Below are 20,811 nucleotides of genomic sequence, written 5' to 3' on the forward strand. Positions count from 1 at the left end.
TGGCTATGCGTGTCACAAATGAGTGGCTGTTAAACAGTAACAGTTATTGAAAATACTGAAATAGAATCAAAGTGCTTTATTAAAAAAAATGAAAGTCTTAGTCCGGAATTAATATCTGGATCATTCAGAAGTTCCCAATTTTCCATGGTGGGACCAAAGCAGGCGAATATTGACACACAGTATATTTATGGTACACCGACTTGCTCGATCTCATAAATAATTACTTGTTTGTGTTTTTCAACCCTCAATAAAAATCTTCAGGCTGCCTCTATTGTTCAAGTTTTGATAACAACAATCAAAACAACACGGCGGCGAGCGAAGATCAATAGCCCACTCCACTCTGCTGCCATCACAAGCACGATGAAGGGAATAGCCGGAGCGAAGATGCATTCTAACTCAGATTATCAATACGGTTCATGATCTTCGAGAAAAGAAATGTTCCAGGAGCAATGGTTAATGGTGTTATTTTCTTTCCACATGGTCACACGGATACCCCCCAACACACCTACCCTGTAGCTGTGTGTGGTAGCATCCCCCTCCTATTAACCAGGCTGCTTTAGAATCAATAGAAAACATAAAGAGGCTTAATCTTTTCAGGTGCTTGAAGCTGATTGCCTATTACAAAATAATAACACACCTTGAGTCTCACAGAGCCCGAGAGTGAGAAACACAGGCACATCATCTGCGCACATTACATACAGTCACAAACCAGACAGTAAATCTATAGGTTTACAACTGAACAGATGGTGTCAGTGGTGGCGTTAGGTCTTTATGAGGGGTGTTAGCTAGTGTGCTAAGAGAAATTCCACCACAAACAGTGGGATATCGGGGGATACAGTTTATCACCCCATGGAATGATATGCCACTGGTGTCTTTTTCTGTAGACTATGGTCTCAAGTCTCTGGTATGCAGCTTTAAGTGAAACAACTTCCATAAGACTCCTCTCCGAGGCAGAGCAACAGCTGCTGCAGTCTACAACTCCAGCGGAGGACAAAGTGGATTATGGTCCTAAATTCTGGGATATAAAGTGAAATAAACACATCTTCAAAACCACACATGACAGTGAAAACCACTTTGAGACAGACACAAGTTTGCATGTCAACAGTCAGCAGTGATAAACAGTCCACAGCTACGCAGTTTCTCCTTTTCCATTTTTACCCTTGTCCTGTTGTTAATCATTAGGTGTTGGGCTGTCAGATTCGCTCCTCCAGAAAAGCCCCACTGAATTCCAGTGCTGTGGATGACTGGACTCCGGTTGTTGACTCTGGCTGTGTGTCTATAAACTGAGCCAGCAGGACAGGTGGAGGATCTGTGAGTCAGGCAAGTCCAGGACTGGAACCAGGGCAATGGACGGACTAGATCCTTCTAGAGAACTTCTTAAACTTTCTTCAAGTCCTGTCAGGTAGAGAGGGGGGAATAAAGGTAGGGTCAAAAGAAGAGAAGGCATTGGTTTCATGAGAACTTTAGAGTTGGACATTAAGTTCTCATATAGCTAAGGGCGGCGCAGAACAGAGGCGGCACTTAACCTTTTGACCAGGGAACACAGGCCTATTTAGAAATTATTGGCATTCTTAAATCCTTGTCAGATTGCAGACCCCGCCTTACTCCCCCGGCCTCCCCCCTTCTCCCTGCCGTGCAGACATATGGTCAGCAAACACTGAACTCTAAGCTACCCCTGCCAAACCTGCACACAGAGCCACCTATAAAGAAACACACACACGGAGAAAATGGAGTGTGGGGACAACCCTGTCATGCCCTTTGACAGTTGAGTAGCTTGTTGGGGGGGGGGGGGGCTAGTTGAATGGATCCCTGGATCCTGTTGTGTTGGGATGTTAGGAAGCTGTGTTGGGACTGGCACTCAGCTCTGCTGGAGCTGTGAGATGTTGGTGTGTGATGTGTGTGTGTTTGGCTGGACTGTAGACATACAGTGGACATGTGAGAATTCACTGAGCATCTTAGAGCCTGGTCTTGATGACAGCCTGTCTATTTAGCAGCAGCCTGCTGGGATGTTGCCCCTTCCTGCTTCTGCTCTGTGCACTAATTGGTGCAAGTCTCCTGTCTCATGGTTGACCGGTCTTATTTCTTTTGATTGAACAGTATGTTGGATAGGACTTGGGCGTGGTCACTAAGATGTGACATGGTCATAATAGAATTACACGTCTGGGATTGCTTGCTATGTCACAATCATACCATCACTGTTACAGTCTCAGACAGTCTCTTTACATTCACAATGACGTCTGTCCAATATGATTTATGTCAAAATGGATTTTCTGACCAATTATCTCAAGTCTTGGTGGACAAACAGCATCTAATGCTCTTTTAATAACTTCTACTAGTACTGCAGAACTTCTTTTTCTTCTCTTCTTGTGTCTCTTTCTCTGACAAGTACAACACAGGTTAGAAGTCTGGATGCCATCACTGATTCAGACCTATCATTTCGGAGCTATGATGCCACATTACAAAAAACTGGTAGAGTAGGTTTATTTTCTCGGACAGATGCAGAAAAACTTATTTGCAAAAAGAGAAAAGATCTCACAAGTCATTATTGCCCAGTCAAATGTGACGCAAGTTTTTTACAAATGATTTAATAGTTTCTGATAAACATCAGTGCTGTTGATTGGAACCTGATAAATCTGTTCAAAAAATTAGCGCAAAGAATTTAGGTCATGTGACACGAGGTGGCAGCTCACTTGGTGTTGTGCTGTCTGGAAACAACTGTCAGTATTACTTTAGCTTGAAGTTGTTTTCTAGCTGGATAAATTTGACAGTACCAAGTAGCCTGTGACGTTTTGAACTTTGTAATGTAAAAAGATAAGAAATGTGAAAGGTATTCATGCAGTGTGGTAACAAACAATGTCAAACTGTTGAGGAAGAAGTGCTCTCCAAGTCCATAAACTGTTTTATTCCACAACTGAGGGTTGAACTGCACTCAATACACAGTAATATAAATACACTTCCCACCTAACAGGGGCTCGTGGGGTTTGTACTGGTGCCGATGTGCAGCATGACCTTATAAATGTGTAATAGACTAATTATTGGTCATTTTTTGCAAATTCCACTTTCCAGTCTACCTACTTCAATGTTACAATGCTAAATACTGCAATTTGAAGAAACTCATAGATATTTTCTGGCATTGTTTGACTGCAACAAGCCCTGTTACACCTGCTTGCTTTGTTTTGATTCTAATGTGAAACACATTGAATCTCCCCTGAAATGAAAATGTCCTTTATAAATAAATCTTTGCTTCTGCGTTTGCTTTACTGTGTGACATCTGTGTGAACTTGTAGAAAGAGACATCAGGAACGAGAGGTTGCAAGAGCGGTTCAGCACTATTTTATCAGCCTCATTCTCTTTCATTTGAAGCACACGCAGCATGCCAAACATCCTTACAAAGAGCCCACACACCCTAATTAGCTAATATACACTACAGCTTAAAATGCCCCCACTGAACACAGGGCTTTTTTTGGAGGGCATTAAAAGCCTAAATATGGGCTATCAGAGCATGTGGTGCACCCTGGGAAGTAGGATCCTCTGGAGATGGCTAGCTGACAAAAGAATGACCTAGGCAGATCACAGGCAGGGAATGGTTTTATTATGAGAAGAAACACACCCTTCATCACACCTTGCGCACTAAGCCTGTTTTATGTCAGGTTGTTTTAATCTTTGGATCTTTGGAAATAATTGCACTCTCTCTTTGAGAGTCTCTTTGAGTGACTGTGAGCACAGACGTACCTGGTTATGCATGGATGAGAGACATGTGGGGGGTGAAGGTGACTTGAATGACCATGCACTTTTTTTGGCTTTTGGCTTAAATTGAGTAAAAACTGCTTTTATCCCTTCCCTCTAACTTCCCCTACAATAATTACACAAACTCCTATGAGCACTTCCCATCACACACCCAATTCCCTATCCGTTGGTCTCTCAGTCCCCCTTTGGGCTACACGGGGAGCCTCATTGAGGGGGCCCAGTGGAAGCAAGAACAGTATGATTCAAAAGCCATCACATCAGCAATGGGATGGAACTAAACCACCTCCCCAAGAGGACCAGCCATTATTCTTCTTCAAAGCAAACACACAGAGAGCTAAAAAGGCTGGTGTTAAATCTCTGGTTTCTCAAGACCAAACCGTTCCTAATGCAACAACACCCTCTTACGCTGAACAGCCATTTTTACTTTATTGATTAATTCATAAATATTGTAAGCCAAAGTGAATAGAAGGAGGGGTGAAAGCTGTGGTGAAAATGAGAGAAAAGTGGCATGCTTGATGCCTGCTGGGCTTATGGGGCTTTTAAGCAGTGGCCAAGGCCCAGAGCCAATGGTTTTTAGTTGTGCTACACTGACTTCCAAACTGGTCAAATTAACCGGTAAACGAGGTGGTAATTAGCGAGTGTTGGCTCATGAAAATTGTTCATTTAGTTCTAGGAGCATGAGCAAAAAAAGCTGAGGGGCTGGGTGTTTGCAGTGGAGTCATAGAGAAACGGACGACCCCTGCACCTTTACTTTAAAGCAGCTACGATCGAAAATTTCAACAACAAATCACTACCACGTGGCTGCTGTTTACAGTGATGAACCCAGAGTGAATTATCACCTGACTGTGCAGAGTCAACAGTCTCTACAGTGTCTTTTGGCTCCTTGTTTTGGTTTTCTAGTGAACAGCATTAGTGTTTTGGTTCACTCTCTCTGTTCTCACAGTATCATTTTCAGAAGCAGAAGGCAGCTGTTCTCACCAAAGACTTTAAGATGTTGTGTTAAAAACCCACACTGATGGCTGAGCACCAATTGACAGATAGTGACTTATAAGTGAACATACTGGAACATTTAGCCACCGCACATTTGGCTCTCTAATGCTAATGCTGCCATCCATGTATAATTTTAAATGGGAAAACATTTCATTATTGTGTTCATAGCTTGTTTCCATTTCCCCACGGTGGCTTATGCCAGTCATTGCAACTTTAGGAGATATCCCCTGTTGTATTTCAAAGCAGATATTTCACAACTTAACCAATTTTCATAGTTACTGTATAAAATAACAAATGTATTACTATTATTTTCTTTGAAAAAATATCACAAATCAATACCACACGTCCTCTAAAAGTTGAAGTTTCGGTGGAGCTGTGGCAACATATCCTTAAGAGAACCTTTCTATCGTAAGTAACAAGTTGAGACAAGATGTTTAAAGGTTTCATTTGGAGCATATGTCACGTCTATCAGCTGTGAATCCTAACGCAAAGAACCTAAAGGAGGGGTGTGCAGTCACATTTTAGTCCAGTGTTGTCTGTCTGCTCGCTAACAGCAGCATTTCCAAGGCTGTGACTCCTAGTGCCAGAGGTGTTACTTTTCCTCCTTTGACTTTTTGGATTCATCACTCAATGAGCATAGGCTGTGACCCATAAAAACACCCCTGGCTAAGCTTCCAGGACTTCGCTGTGTGTGCAGGGTAAGGTAACAGATTCCAGCTCAATGATGAGCCAGTAAATGGTTTTAGAGAAGCAGTTTGTGTCTATAATCAAAGAAATATACATGTCAAGGGTGAAGATCTGAGTTGGTTTTGCTAAACAATGAACCAGTACTATACTTATATATTCTAGTGTTCCTTTTAGATCTATTATATTATTAACATTACAATTTTACAGAGTTCTTGACATTTCGAATCAAAGAAAAATTACATTTGAGGGATTTATTCCTTCGCTCTGCTAAATCCTCTTAGTTTTATATTGAGGGAGAGGAGAAAAAATAAATGACATGCATCATACATCATGAAACAATACTAAATAGCAATTATATAATTAGGTAAGAAAACAAATAGCACTGTTGAACTGTCATGTGTATCAACATACATTCTAAACAGATCAACCTTTTTTTCCAATTCATCACTGGTAACCATAATTTCATGTCGTCCGGAAGATGAATTATGTCAAAGCTAAAAATGACAATAAGATGGCTGGTTTGGCACAGTTTCAAAAATGTTAATTGACTGCTTCAGCGATGACTTGACAAGTGAGGCTGTGTGATCGATGTGCTTGTTGCCCTTTTCCCTCAGAGAGAACGTCTCTCAGGATAAAACAAATACCGCTCCACATTTGCCTTGATGAGAACCTAGAATCCTGGGAGTAGACGGTAGCGTATAAAAGTGTAATGATGACAAAAGACTGTGCCAGCTGCTTAGGTTACTGTACACAGTGCAGACACAACAAATGACTTACAATAATTAAACACAGGAAGGAATGGTGATCCTCTGGAGAGACTGCTTCCAAGAATACTTTATGGGGTTTACTTAACCATTGTCAGCTCAAACTTTCTTTGCAGAGCAGAGAGACAGGCTGTCACTTTGTATCTCACATGTTACCTTTAACCTGCTGCCTTTATCTGGGATAAACCACCTTATAATATGTATAGATATTCAATCAGTTTAAATCTTGTGTGTAGTGTTTTGAGGGACATACCTTCAACAATCTGCTGTGCTGGTGAGTGGGCACACTTGTAGAACACCCTGGCACACAGTGGCACCAGGTCAGCCTCCATCTTTTTGATGGCTTTCTTGAAAGTAGAGCCAACTGCTTCTGTCACATTCTTTACATCAGTGGCCGCCAGGTTATCGTTGGGCGCAGCCAGGGAAAGGGAAAGCGAAGCGCTGCTTCTGTCAGCTGACATTATAGTATGACACTCTATGGATCCACAGGCCACCTTTTCAGTAATGTGACAAGAAGTCCTTTCGGTAAAATCTTCATGAACGGCAGTAACATGAAGCTCAACGGCTGCATCCCTGGGTAAGGCAGGTACCACTACGACCAATAATGGAGCAGGTTTGGGCTCAGGCTCCCACAGCAAGTCCTGCAATGAACACAGATGGCATTGAGATGAATTGACTGGCAAATTATATAATGTCTTATACCACACACTACAATCAAATATATGATCCTCCCACTGCAACATCCACATTAAACATTATTGTAAAGTAAATCATAAAAATTCTGCTATGCCGCACTAAGACAGGCTTTTTACTTGGCAGGCTGACAGGCTATCAATTAATGTGTGATTGTGAAGTGACCCTCGGTAATGATAGTGTACAAACAACTCTCAAAGAATCCACAATGCTTGCACTCACCACCAACACAAATGCATTCACTTTTAGCAGCATTTGCTAACATGACCGGTCCTATCCAAGAGGACTTCTCACCTTTCTAAAAAGATCAACATGTTATGGCAGTTTCATCACATGCATGTAGTGGAAACTGCCTCAATTTTATCTACAGAGCTGAGATCTCTTTATTTTTCCTCCTCTGGACTGAGCGCCATTAGCAGTAACAAAATGTCTTGGAGCAGTGGTACAATGTGGCCCTCTAATAATACTTTGCTGTGGCTTCATCTGCTAATGGGAGAGAAATGAGTGTTTTATATAACCGTCATTTCGGTTGGAGTCGATAGGGCAAAAACACTTAACCCCCGTTTCAATTTGCTGGATCAATTTTCATCCACTTACACCCCAATTCGTAAGTGCAGAATAATAACAGGTTTCTTACATTTTATTTTGATTTTCCCTCACAAAAAAGAGAAATCATTGACAGAAGCAGACGACACCCTCTTTGTCCCTTCAACAGACGGACCTGTCATGACCCAATCCGCCGGCTTCACTGAAGCAGCACTTACCTTCAGATTAAACTTTAGCAAACGTTTAATTGTGTATCAACTCTTGCTTTGCAGAGTGAAAAAGCAGCGTTCGGAATCACTATGTGTGGAGAGGGTAGGTTGAGATTTGTTTACTCTGCTGATTTTGAAGCGAGCTCAGCTTGCTGTGATCAACAATACCAATCACAGAGCAAAGAGCAATAGTCATGTCAGCACAGACCTCTTAGTATGTCAGACAAAGTGACAGCACATATACGGGTCCTATGCTTTGATAAATGTTATATTAGCACTTCTGGCATAAGCTAGGTATTCTCCTAGAGGGGAACCGTTTCTGCACTTGTCAATTGTGATTGAACATAGAACAGAGAGTGGGAACTGGGGAGACAAGTGACAGGACAGTGGGTCTTGCTCAGCCAGGCTTAAAGGCCACCCTGCAGGCCTTGGGTGCGGAGGTACTATGGCCCATCCACAGGGAGATCAGGGGACCTCAGCACTGTGCTCCAGCCTCTGGCAGGACTTTATTGTCACGGCACAGTTGCTGACTTTTTGTCAGAGCTGTCGAACAAGGTTACATCAGTTCATATTCGTTTTCTTTATTAATGTATCCATCAAAATGTAACGTTAGGCGTAAAGTTAGTTCCGCAGTTCTCAGCATTCTCGTGTGTGTGCAATTGCATGTGTATGTTTCAAACTTGATTGTGGTCATTACTGTGCGTTTCCCTGCCAGAGGAGTGAGATGGGGTATGCATGCTGATACCCTTACCTGCACAGAGATCATTTATTACATTAACCCAATAAAACGGAAACTTTGATATATGGTGGAGCTGAGTGGTAAGTTAAGAGGGGGGGGCGGGTGGTAGAGAGCAAGTGTGTAGAGGGCTCTGTTCTGCTCTACACTAACCACTTAACACAATCCATCTCATTACTTCATCCTACTTCAGTTCCAAAGCATGCAGCCATTTCCCCAGTGCTCTTTCACTCCATAGGCAGCAGGTAAACACATGAAGTCTGAATCTGCTGCGCTCAGCTCTCCACACTGATGGGGTGTGACCTGCCTCTCCTTATGTTTGTTTTCTTTCTCCCCACTTTCTTCCCTCTAACTCATGTCCGTGCGCCTGGAGTGTGTGGTGGGCTGGAGGGCCGAGAGGCGTGAAAGCCGAACGGTAAACACGGTAATAAGGAAGTGGTGTAAAAGCGGGGAACAGCGGGGAGCTGATGGGACTGCGCTGCTTAGCCAGTTCCCCTACATTTCCTGCCCAGCAGGAGGCCTTCTGCATGTGGCTCTATGTCTCAGCACTTACTGTAGCGCTGTCAGTCTGCTATAATATCCCTTTCCATTCACTCCCTCATTCACTCTCTGTTCTGAAGATTCCACTCTAAAGCTTGTCAGATTGTGTTTGTGGAAATGAAACACAAAGAGCCATGTCAGTGGGTTGAAGAAAAGGCCACAAGGCCATTATAAAACCATGACACAGGCCAGAGTTATTTGAAAAGTTCCAAGTAAATAGGGCACAAATAATGAAAAAAGGGTTTACTGTGGTAGTAAATGTAGTGTCGATAGCCTATAAACTAGTATTAAATTAATTAAATATAAAGATTTTTTTTTTTAATGTGTATTTATGAACAGAAAAGAAATTAAATCCGTTACTTTTTGACATATTTTCAGAAGCTGTTATTGTTGCACAAATGGAACCTGTTTAACATTTATTGACGCACATCAACATCTTCCTGTTCATCAAACCCTTTGCACACACACAGGCAAACAGGCTCTTTGTGGTTTAATGCACCGTAAATACAATTTCACACTTATAGCGACTCCAGTATGCTCCCAATTAACCCTGCAAGCTTCTTCCTCCACCTGATTAGAGAAATTATCAACGCAGAACAACAACATGGCCCCGTGGCTTCACATATCCACTGAGCATTGGTGTTTCCATCATAAACGTGCACTTCACAGGTCTGAAAAGTATCCCTTTTATATTTATATGTTCAAAAGTATGAGGCTAAGTGCAAGGCTACAATTAGCATTTGAAATCAGCATTCATAACTGAACCATAACATACATTGTTTTTTTTTTTCAAGTCCAATTTATGAATGGTTCATTGTGGGAAGATTAGAATAAGAAAGTGTAAATTCCCAAGTAAATAATTTTAATCTCCAGTAATCCTTATGCGATATGCTATACTAAGTGAATAAAATGTATTACCTCACTCAATGCCAGAAGGTGTAACCTTCTTGTATAGTTTTTACATTTAGATAAACATTTTACAGGTTTTAATTAGTTTAATAAATTAAAATGGAACTCTGTTTAACATAAAATATGGCCTCCTGGGTCACCTATATGAATATTTTTGATCCATTTGACACATCACATGGAAACACAACAGATGGGCAATGTTGTCCAACTTCAGTGACCTCTGAAATGAGCCTGGTCTTATCACATCCCTAAGCCCTGCCCTTAATTAATTATCCCGGTTATCTGAACAGCCTAATCTGCATGCTAAATTAATACTTTATGGACATCACTTCTATGAATTCTACTCCTCTGTGAGCTATAGTAAGGTAAAATGTGCCAAATTAATTCAAAGGCAGATTCCAGCTCCTGACTGTAGTAAATGCATTCGACTGAAATAATGAATAGACTATGAACAGAATTTAAATCATATATTTTTCATAGTTTCATATACGTGTATATTATAGAGGAAATAACACAAAGTTGACATTGACTCTGCAGTTTTTAACACCAATCAGCACTGCAAAGAGCCACATGTTGGAGGTGGGCTCATGCCTCTGTCCCTAAGGCTCTAGTCCCCTGGCTAGACAGATTATTACGGGAGAACTGGGCTGCCATGGGAGACTGGTGTCCCTGCTAGATGCATGGAGCAAGGGTTGCAAGCTGGGGTGGTGGAATGGAGGGAGGTGGCATTAAAGTGGGGTGGAGAGGGGGATAAGCTGCTCTGAGAGTTGAACGGCGCTCCAAAATGGTGTTTGGGGGCAAAGGATTAGGGAGGCTCTGAGGAAGACATCTGCTTCTGTGCCAAGCTCCACATTATCAAAGACACCAGCGTATCCCACATCATCAACTTTTCATGAGCACACTCACTGGTAAATATCAGTCGCAACGGCTTGGGTCTCAGGGGCACAGAGTGGGGCGAGGAACTTTCCCTTATTTCACAACTATAAAACACAATTCTGAAAGGCCTCTGAAAAACTTGGATACTATGAGAAGTTTCTCTTCATTTACTTATTCTACTGTCTTTTAATTCATTAATCATGTGTTCGTCCTGTGTGGGTGTAATATCATAATGTCAGCATGATCAATATTTCCTCTGCATCTATAATAAAACAGCCAGACATGGCCTTTCTCTTTACACACTGGTATGTAATACGTAAACAAAATTCCAGTCCACACTGGCTGACCTTCTCTTCAACTGCAGCCATCAGCATGCTCTCCCAGATGGCCCTGATGATGGGAATGTCTTGGTGTCTTGTGGTGTAGCAGTGAGCTTGGATAACATGAGCCAGAGTCAAGCTGCTGATCACAGCTTCTAGAACCTTCTTTACATGGCTGAAGGACAAGAGGGTCTGTGTCCTAGTGCCGGCCTTCACCATTTGCATGGTACAGGGGACCAAAGCAATTTGGCCAGCACAGAAAACGGACTCATCTACCTGAAGATAAGAAGACAGAAGCAAAACAGTTAGAACAAGAACAAAAGTGAGAGTCTACAGCCATCTACGTATAAATTATTTACAGCTTTTAAATCAAATACACCAGCAATAATCATCAAAATCTTTGCATTTGTAGGGCAGACGTTGCCATTGCTGCACCTTTGTAGTATATTAAAAAGACTGGATAACTTATTCAGTTCATTTCAACAAAGTGCAGAAGCCATTCAACCAGAAAAGTTATTAAACTTAGTTTAATAAAGGAGTAAATTAGATTTATTAAAGTAAATATTAATTAGTGAGGTGCTATAATCAAATTAACATTAATTATAAGTGTATTAGCAGCGCATTCATTAACAAGCTCCACCTCTCCCTTTTTGCGGCATCTTATCACCAACAATACTCATTTCACAGTTCTAAAACAAGCAAATATACTGTCAGAAGTCTGCCAGAATGTATCTCTGTGGCACCGATGTTATTTACAAGCATAGTTAACCATGTGATAATAAGCTCAATTCGCAGTTAAAAACCTTTGTTAGAATTAGGCTTCATGTATAATGACACTAGAAAAAAAATCTATCTGCTTAATGCAGAGAGATGAGTAGGGATGAAAAGTGGCATTAAGGAGGTCAAGCCTTTAGAGACCCTGTGTTGGAAGGTGTATTGCATTAGTGCTGAATACTAGCTGCTGGTCAATGCAAATAGACATGTTGATAATTGTTGGCCTATGCATGGACCCAAGAGAAAAAGGCGATCTCCAGGGAGGATCAAGACGGGCTAAATCAATTGATACATGGCACGAGACAGGGTCTTTTACTGATTAGCAAAGACACAGCCAGTGGTATCGCGTTTCACAGCGAGATTATTAGGGTTAAAGTGGAACTGAAGGATTACTTTCAACTTAGCACCTTCTAATCAAACTTTTTTCCACACTCATGTTCAACAAACCCTTTGCTTCTCATAAGTTCAGTTTGATTGTTTCACCGACGCTTACACAGACGGCCCTGACACGACTTCAAAAGAGGAACTCAATGCTGAATGCTTGTCCTTTCTGTCTGCTGCTCCAAATTACTTGGAAAGTGCACAAGACAAGAGATGGACTGACAAAAAGAAAGAGGGGTGCAAGTGAAAGGGAGAAGATAACCAGCTGGATCAATCACCAAATCATTTACCTGCAAGCACAATCTGCCCCAGCGCGTGCATTACTATGTCTGCCCGAGATAAAAGCCGGATTCCCACACATCAACAACAAATTGCCATTGGCATTCCATTTATGAGCCATCAAATGCCATCATATTCACTTTAACAAAGAAGGGCTCCATCAGGTTGGATGGGTGGCCAGAATCTTTTAACAAGCACTTCCCCATGAAAAGGGTTTGTCCATTTGGAATTCATAAAGGCCGGCTACCATTCGTTGATTTGAATATCAAAAGGGGCTAGCAAGGGGCCCCTTGACTGTTAAAGGCAGACTCCCATAGCTTCTACCAAGCAGGTGTGTGATGATCAATTATTAAGGATCCTGCTCTGGTTACTCTTAGTGGGAGGCGGAATTGGGGATTTGGGGATTTGTGGTGGTAGGGGCACATCTTTCTGTAGTGAACCTAGATGGGGGAGAGACAGTGGAGACAGTGGAGAATGGGAAGCAAATACTATTTACATAAAATTAACAGTTCAAAAGAATGAGTTCACACACCAATCAAACGTGTTAATTGACTGTCAATGGTGTGTCCCTGAATATACAACACAACTACATTATTCATCTTAGGCCTTGACAAGGAAGACAGTCCAATTTGCATGCACGTTCTAAACATGATCAACAACCACAATGCCACATGCATTTTTAATAGTTCATAGATGGAACCCTTTAATATTCATAAGGGTCAAACAATTGCACGTGACATTAAACTTTCTATAACAAGGTAAGTATTTTTCAAATGCTAGTCTTAGCAGCCTAAATGGCCCATGGAGAAAAGGGAATGATGCGCTTTCTTGCAGTGTTCAAGCTAGTTTGTTCTGTGCTTCTGTTTCTTAATATTTGATATGTGATGACATAATTCAGGACTGTAGAGATATTTAACAGCCACACATTAATTGTTTTTATTATATCCTAAATCTGTATTTTTCTTTTTTCAGAGGAAACATTGAATACCAAAACTATACTTTTATGTCAGCATTTGTTGGTACTTACAAAAGAAGATTTAAGATTATTTAATAGGCCTTGAGTTTTACCTTATTTTGAAATATAACTTTTTTACTATTTTTATTTTATACATTTAAACATGAAAGTGTGGACCAATTATCTTCTAAGAAACTGTGGAAGTTTTAGTCATTACATAAAGTATCTCACAATGGTGATACAATAATAAAATTACCAAGCCCTAATGATACATATCGGCTGTGACAAAACAACAGTCTGTAAGCCAACCACAGTACCAATTAGTTTAACAACACCAGTACATGCACTTTGTCTTAAATTTAGGCAAGTAGTGCTCTTGCTTAATTGACCTTTATTTCATGACTAAAACACCATCATTTTTCTAAGAAACCCAAAGACATGTCCAAAGGTCACAGACCTCAAAGACATCCTCCCTCTCCATGTCTGTAAGCTGCAGACACCATATATGTAAATGTACTCAAGTAGCACCTGTCTGTGTCCGCTGCCAACCCTTAATGGTGTCTCATTTCAGGCTGGTGTTTCTGAGGTGTTCATAATGGCAGTTTTTGTCAAAAAGCTCCCAGAGATGACCAGACAGTGCTAGACTGCAGTCACCTTGGTGTTGGAGCCCTTCGAGCCCCCCCGTGTTAAAGACGTCTACAAGAGTCATTAGCAGAGCTTTGGAATGGTATAGATGAACTAGGCTGGCCTGGATAAAATGATCTGGTATTGACGAACAGTCAGGTTTTTCTCCCTGGTTCCAAGGACAGAGAGAGGTGGAACCTGCTCCACCGCTCCTATCAGATATGCTAATGGTCACATTTCTCCCCATTGAGACCTCATGCATAATTTAACCAGGAAAATGATAATACAAAATGTGTAAAATAGGTTAGATTAGTATTGTGTAACTTTTCTCTAATGCAAGGACACGTGTAACCAAGCTACACGGGTAATGGCAGTACAATATCAACTACAGAGTGGGTAATTAAATGCAAAATGAAATTAATATGAGAGATATATCCTTTCATGGACATGTTTCTACATCTTTTGTTTACAGGCTTGCCATGAAGTGAGGGTAAATTACATCTTTAATGCATCTTCAGGGCACCAGGGCAAGACTTTCCAACACATTGATACAACTTTTTTAACAATTATTTTTTTAAAGTTGTATGTTTCTATTACATTGTTAACAAGTGAATATTGAAAAAAATAATTACACTCACATTGAGGATATTGCATTTACACAGTTGTGGCATCTCAAACTTAATTTGATATATAAGCTTAGTACTTGTACTTGTATTAAGTACTTAGTACTTAAATGGGGACTTTCATTGTTAAACCTTTAACATTGTTATTGTATGTAACAAATTTTTTTCTCAAAGCAGGCTGGTACTAACTTGCACAATAGATTATTTTTTTCTCTCTAGTAATTTTCTTATTATACTTAAATATTTCTGGGATGGCAAATAAGTCAAAATAGCTAAAATGTGGGGATAGGAAAAAAGACTGAAGTTGAAGTTTTGTTGAATGTATTTAAGTGCATATATTATTTCTGCGTTTTTGGTGGGGATTTGATATGCAACGACTGTTTAATCCTTGTGTGGTGGATGGCAGTTTGTCAGGGATGTGTGCTGTGATTTCATCTTGGACTGGTTTCAAGTCTGTGGGGCTCTTTCAGCATTAGTGCATTCAAAGCAGATCACGTCTGGGACTGAGAAACGATAAGAGATGGGCTCATGTTGTGCTGCGCCTCGAGGAAATCCTGCCTCTTCTGACACCTCATTTCTACAAATACAAACCTTTCAGGAGAACCACAACCTTTCTTCCCTCTACAGAATATCTCCCCCATGTTTGGCTTCTGAGATATTTGCCTTTTTATTCCCTCCTCATTTTTTCCTCTGTCTCAATTTTTTTTTCTTCCTGTTTGTGTTCCAGTTTGAGCATAACCCCTGTATGCTCAACTGTCACACAAAATCAATGTTACTTAAATGCGACGTACAGTAAATAGCTGTATGAAGTGGACAAAGAAAGGCAAGTACAGGACGTTTCTGAATACATTCTCTCAGGTCCAAAACTGCACATTCATTGAGAAAACACGCTAATAGCATACATTCAAAACACAATTATTATGTTGACAAAATCGAAAATATATTAAAAATTACACAACTAGAATGACCCATTGTTGAGGCAACGTGTGGTCAGTCTGGCTCTGGAAGCAACCCCCACCTTTTCTAAACCTATGTGTATATTTTTTCTGATGCCCCTGTATGTCTGCCCTCGAAACGCCCACTCCATAGACGCTGAACCGTGTAGAAGAGAAACACTGTCATGTCAGCTCTGATCAACTTTATGCTGGTCAACAGTGGCGCCCAGTACTATAACCAAGGTCAGGGGAGCCTGACTGCAGGATTCTCAGGAAGACACATCTGAATGACAACACAAATAAACAAATAAATAAATATATCTTCGCACCATCATAAAATAAAAATATACCAACTAATTTACTGTTATTTATTTATGTAAAAATGCAAAAATGCAACTAAATAAACCAGGACAGATCTTTAAAGTTGATGTAATAAAATTGTCTGTTGCTATGTAGTACTGTGTGGTTGAAGAGTGATGGAGAAGCATGGTTTTTCATTGCATTAGGCAAAATGCCCTGCTGCCTTCAACTGTCCCGACCTCACATTTTTTGACAAATTGGTTGTGAGGCTTTTATGACTGATGCACATATCGCAAAAATCATTTCTGCCAAGCTTCCTCTATGACCTGCCCGTGGGACATGACAAGCCCCTCCATGCATCGCTCTATCAAACCAAATCTTTCCAGGACAATGCAAATTATGACAAATTCCATCATCCTGCATTATGCGCTTTCCTGCTAATCTCCCTAATTCGAGAGAATCTAGGAGAGTCTCGCTGTTTCAGCTGAGGGGCATGTTGTCTGATTGAATGATGCTGAAACTGCAACCCTCAACCCCCATATTTCTCCCTTCCCAGCTGTGACCATCTCATCTCTTCTGTCTTTTCATATTTTCCTTTGATTTGAAGCTACATCTCTTATTCTGGCTAGTAATAAAAATACTAACTTAACCTGGGTAAAAAAATAATTATGTCAGCACAAAGTGTTGAGTGTTGAGTGTAACTGTCAGTTGTGACGAAATTAAGTGACTATGAGTGTACACAGGCACAATGAGAAGAATAGGACAACAGTGTAACATGTTTATTCTGGATAAACCAATGTGTATATCAAAAACAAGTCAGCCTGTGACCCCACAACATGATGCTGCTGGTCCAGAGAGAAAGAAACTCTGCGTCTGCATCCAAACCTTCCACACACACTTCCCTACACTGTCTATTGCTTGTAATGGACATAACCTTTGGTTGAGTATTCACTAATAAAAGATGAATAAGGAACGAAAAGAATGAAAGACATGATGAACAGCACTACACAAAATGCAGAGGAGAGCAAAAATGGCATGCAGTTTCTTTCCAGCTCAACAGATGGCAGTATGGCTGCATTAAAAGGGCAGCAGGAGTATTAGTAATGCTGTACATACAAAGTACACTGAGCTCAGAGACAAGCTGGCTAGACAGCATAGAAGTCTCTTTGGATTTTTTTTTTTTCTTTTTTGGGAAAGTCAAAATGCTTGCATAAATAAGCCACAAATTCCACCAATAAAATACTGGATTATGGATAAAATATTATACAAAAATGAAATAAAAACAGTTTCTTGTTTTTATTGCAATAACTACAGGACGTCTTTATGTACGCATTTTTATCCATAATGCTAAAAAATTCTGAGCAGCTGAAATGTGTCAATTAAAAGACTAATAGTAAAAACCTGAAAAAAAAGATTATCCATATATTCAAAAATACATACTTTTTACATAGTCCTGAATTATTCAAAGTGTTATTTTACTCCCAAGGCAATACTATTCCCACTAGCTGATAAAACACAATATGCTGAAGATGAACTGAATTCCTAGTAAAAAAAAATATAGCTAATATTAACATTTTTGTCAGTGCATCAAATTCAACCCAATAAATGTTGACATGTGGAAAAGACTGTGTACTCTATATTACATTGAATGAACTCTTACTCTGAACATCTCAACTTCATTATATTACCTAGACTCACAGAGCCTCACATTGCCTTACATAATACATCTATAATATCAATAATAAATATATATTAAAAGTGAACATGCGTGTTATGTCCAGAAAAAAATAGAAGGCTGTATATTATTAATCTCCACTAGTTTTTAGCTCAGTAAAGCATGCTTTGATGACAATGGCATCTGAAAAATGAATGGCCTGGGTTAAAAGTTACTACTCAGAAGAATTGCTCCATTTGAAATTTATGATGAAGCAAGTAGCCAAAAAGTAAATGGAATGTAAACTCTTCTCCGAGTCATCTGTGGTCCTACTAGGAGAAATATCTCCTTAATAAATGAAAACAAAATGGCAATACAGCGCACTGTTGCATGTGGATGTAATAATCATTTCTAACCGGAGGCGCTGTCTGCCACTTTTAATGTGTGCAACTTTCAGAATCGCAGAAACATAGGAGCGCATAATAATTATAGAAATGACCTACTGCATATTAGTGGTTTCCTAAAATAAACAAACTACTATAGCACAAAACAGTCAGTAGGCGATTGTGCTGCAGTAACAAGCCATTACACCCTCACTCTGGGTTGGCAGTGTTATAAACCTTGTGTTTGTTGGTAGCATATCAATCTTTATGATTATATGAATTTTATTTTAACAAAACTTTCAATTCATAAAATGCTAGAAGATTTGAATAAATTCAATTTGGCTAACTAAAAAATATGACATGTTTTCCTATTGTGTATCTTTTTTAGTAGATTCCTTTAAGGTTTTGTTTTGGCTATATGATTTTGGGTAACAGTGACAGTTGCCAAAGTAGGGGGTTACATTTCCAAATGCTGTTTCTTATTAGTTTTTGTATGTCACCACTCTGGCATGTGTAGGTGCTGGACCTCGTATTGTTCCGTTTGTGTGTGCCATGCATGTGTATGTTCCATCTTTCCATCTATGTGTTTTTGTGTACATCTGCATGTGTATTGTGTGTGCCTGAATGTGTCTACGCACTGTCAGCTATGCCCTCTCGTCACTGTAGGGGGAAGAAACAGACCCGGGCAGCACTGAATATAGTGGCTAGTTACCATAGTAATGGGATGGTCATACGTCTCTCCTTCCGAAGACAGTGATGGGAGTGGACAGGACGCGCCACTATGCTTTTTATCTATGCATTTGGTATTCAGTTATTTCATTCTGCAAATAAAAAGCCAAGCCACTCCACCTCTCCTTTTTCCGTATTCAAATAGAAGGGTGAAATGGGAAGTAAATAGTTGGATATGGGGTAATAATTCACACATGGGACTACAAATAATTGATGTGTTTTGACTGAGTGTTTGTGATTGCAATTGTAATAGCGCAAGTGTCTTGGCAGATATCCGCTGTGGTGGGATCTTTACATGACGCTTTTCAGATGCCTTCTTGATGTCTCTGAACCATTCACCCCTCCACCGCTCATCAACAGTGACAAAGTGAGAAGCAAACAAGTATGCACACACACACACACACACACACACACACACACACACACACACACACACTGATATAGTACGTGGTTCTCTGAAATTAAAAAGCAGTGATATATAATTCTATCCACTTAGCCACCAAACAACTATACAATGTTTTTTAAACAAAAATACCTATCAATTTATATAGTAGATATAGATGCATATATACATATGGTATATACATACTAGTATCTTCACATAATTTTTCATGTCTGTATGTACATGTATGTGAATAAGGAAGGGGGGTGATGGCTTCGACTATCCTGTCCCTGCTTCCCATGGCTTGTTGACATGAACCAAGGCAGTCAGGCACCAATAATACATGAAGAGCTGTTCAAAGGCAATTAGGATCAGTTGTCAGGGCCAGGCCCATTAATGAGTGGGAGTGTGGCAGGGGCTGGGGCAGAGGCACAGTGCTAGCGTACGCAACAGCCTAAGAGCCAATGCACTCTGACAGATCCAGTCCTTCCCCTGTCCTCGCCTGGTACAAGCTGATACCAGCCTGTGCCCACGTGGTGTTGCAGCAGCAGCAGCGCAGGATAATGTAGCTAAAAATGCACTGACTCCTAAAAATGATTACTGCCATAGCAGGTCAGCCTCTGTGCGGTCACAGTGGGAGAGAAAAGGGAGGTGTGTGGTGCGTGGGACTGGGTTGGAGGGAACATAATTACCCCCACTGCCAACTACCACTCCCCATAAAATTGCTCCTTCATCAGATTAAAAAAGGATGGTGAGATTTGACCTCTCACATAGACACGCATACTGAAAAACCACAAAGCTACCCAACCCCATTCCAATCGCTCCAGCACTGTCTCAGGATGGAGCTATGACCATGTGTCAATGCCGATATATGTCTTCAGATGTGCAGCTGCATCGGAGGTGACGTTCATGTCCTGTATATTTGCATACAAGACTATCTCGGGAGGTATGTGTAGCGCACAGGCCTAGACAGAATGTCTTGATGGTAGGAGACAATGGGTGCACACTCAGTGCACATCCTTTTATGTATTTGCATACATATTTATCTATTGACATGCTGCTGAATATGGTTGGAATGCTGTTTACCTGTCCTGTCAGTCATGAACATGTTACAGTGACTCATCTATGACTCGTTTTAATGACCAAACCAGTTTACTTTGTCATACAGCCAGGTCCCATCACAAAGAGCACACAGGTGTGTGTTTGTGTGTGCGTCTTTGTAAGACCTGGCCTCGGGGCATACATCTGACACGCCATTGTGGTAAGGTCTTACTGGATTTGATCAGTGTGTTTTGTGTGTGTCCAGTTCAAGTGAAGACAGTTGACCTGGTGTTTGGGTAGGATGAGTAAAGCCTACAGAGACAGGAAATGAATCAATGCTTGCTGGGGAAAGGCTCTGTGGTGAAGCTTGACTGTCAGTCAAAACCTTTCTGTTTCTCTCTAGACAAAAGGTTCAACTCATTGCACACAATTCAGGCATTCAGGAAAAAAAGCCGCCAGCCTATTCTACTCGTACCTCCAGTGAAATGAAAAGAAAAAACAAATCTGTGTTAACAGCTTCCACAGCAACAAGGAGCAAGTAACTACACGTGATGAAGAACGCCGTAGTTCTGAGTAGCCTTCAATCTCACCACAGCTCAAACCCCTTAGCCGTCAAGACCTCATTTTTCATCGACTCAATTACTCGACAACTGTTCCTCTCCTGGCCCCATCCTTTCCTCCCTGCCCCATCTCTCCTCCTCCTTGGTTGGAAGTGATCATTTGTTCTTTTATTA

General features: G+C 40.7%; 1 protein-coding gene across 1 annotated transcript in view; it reads right to left on the reverse strand.

Annotated features, from left to right (window-relative positions):
• The window catches only part of dph6 (diphthamine biosynthesis 6), a 51,147-nt gene continuing 30,336 nt past the window's right edge, over window positions 1–20,811 (reverse strand). Inside the window, exons 13-15 of the mRNA XM_026340061.1 lie at window positions 11,045–11,293; window positions 6,442–6,829; window positions 1–1,395 (exon numbers count right to left, since the gene is read on the reverse strand). Of these exons, the coding sequence (XP_026195846.1) occupies window positions 1,277–1,395; window positions 6,442–6,829; window positions 11,045–11,293 (756 nt within the window). The 3' untranslated portion in view covers window positions 1–1,276. The remainder of the gene's footprint in view (window positions 1,396–6,441; window positions 6,830–11,044; window positions 11,294–20,811) is intronic.

The sequence above is a fragment of the Anabas testudineus genome, chromosome 22 (assembly GCF_900324465.2).
Source record: "Anabas testudineus chromosome 22, fAnaTes1.2, whole genome shotgun sequence".
Classification (NCBI taxonomy): Eukaryota; Metazoa; Chordata; class Actinopteri; order Anabantiformes; family Anabantidae; genus Anabas; species Anabas testudineus.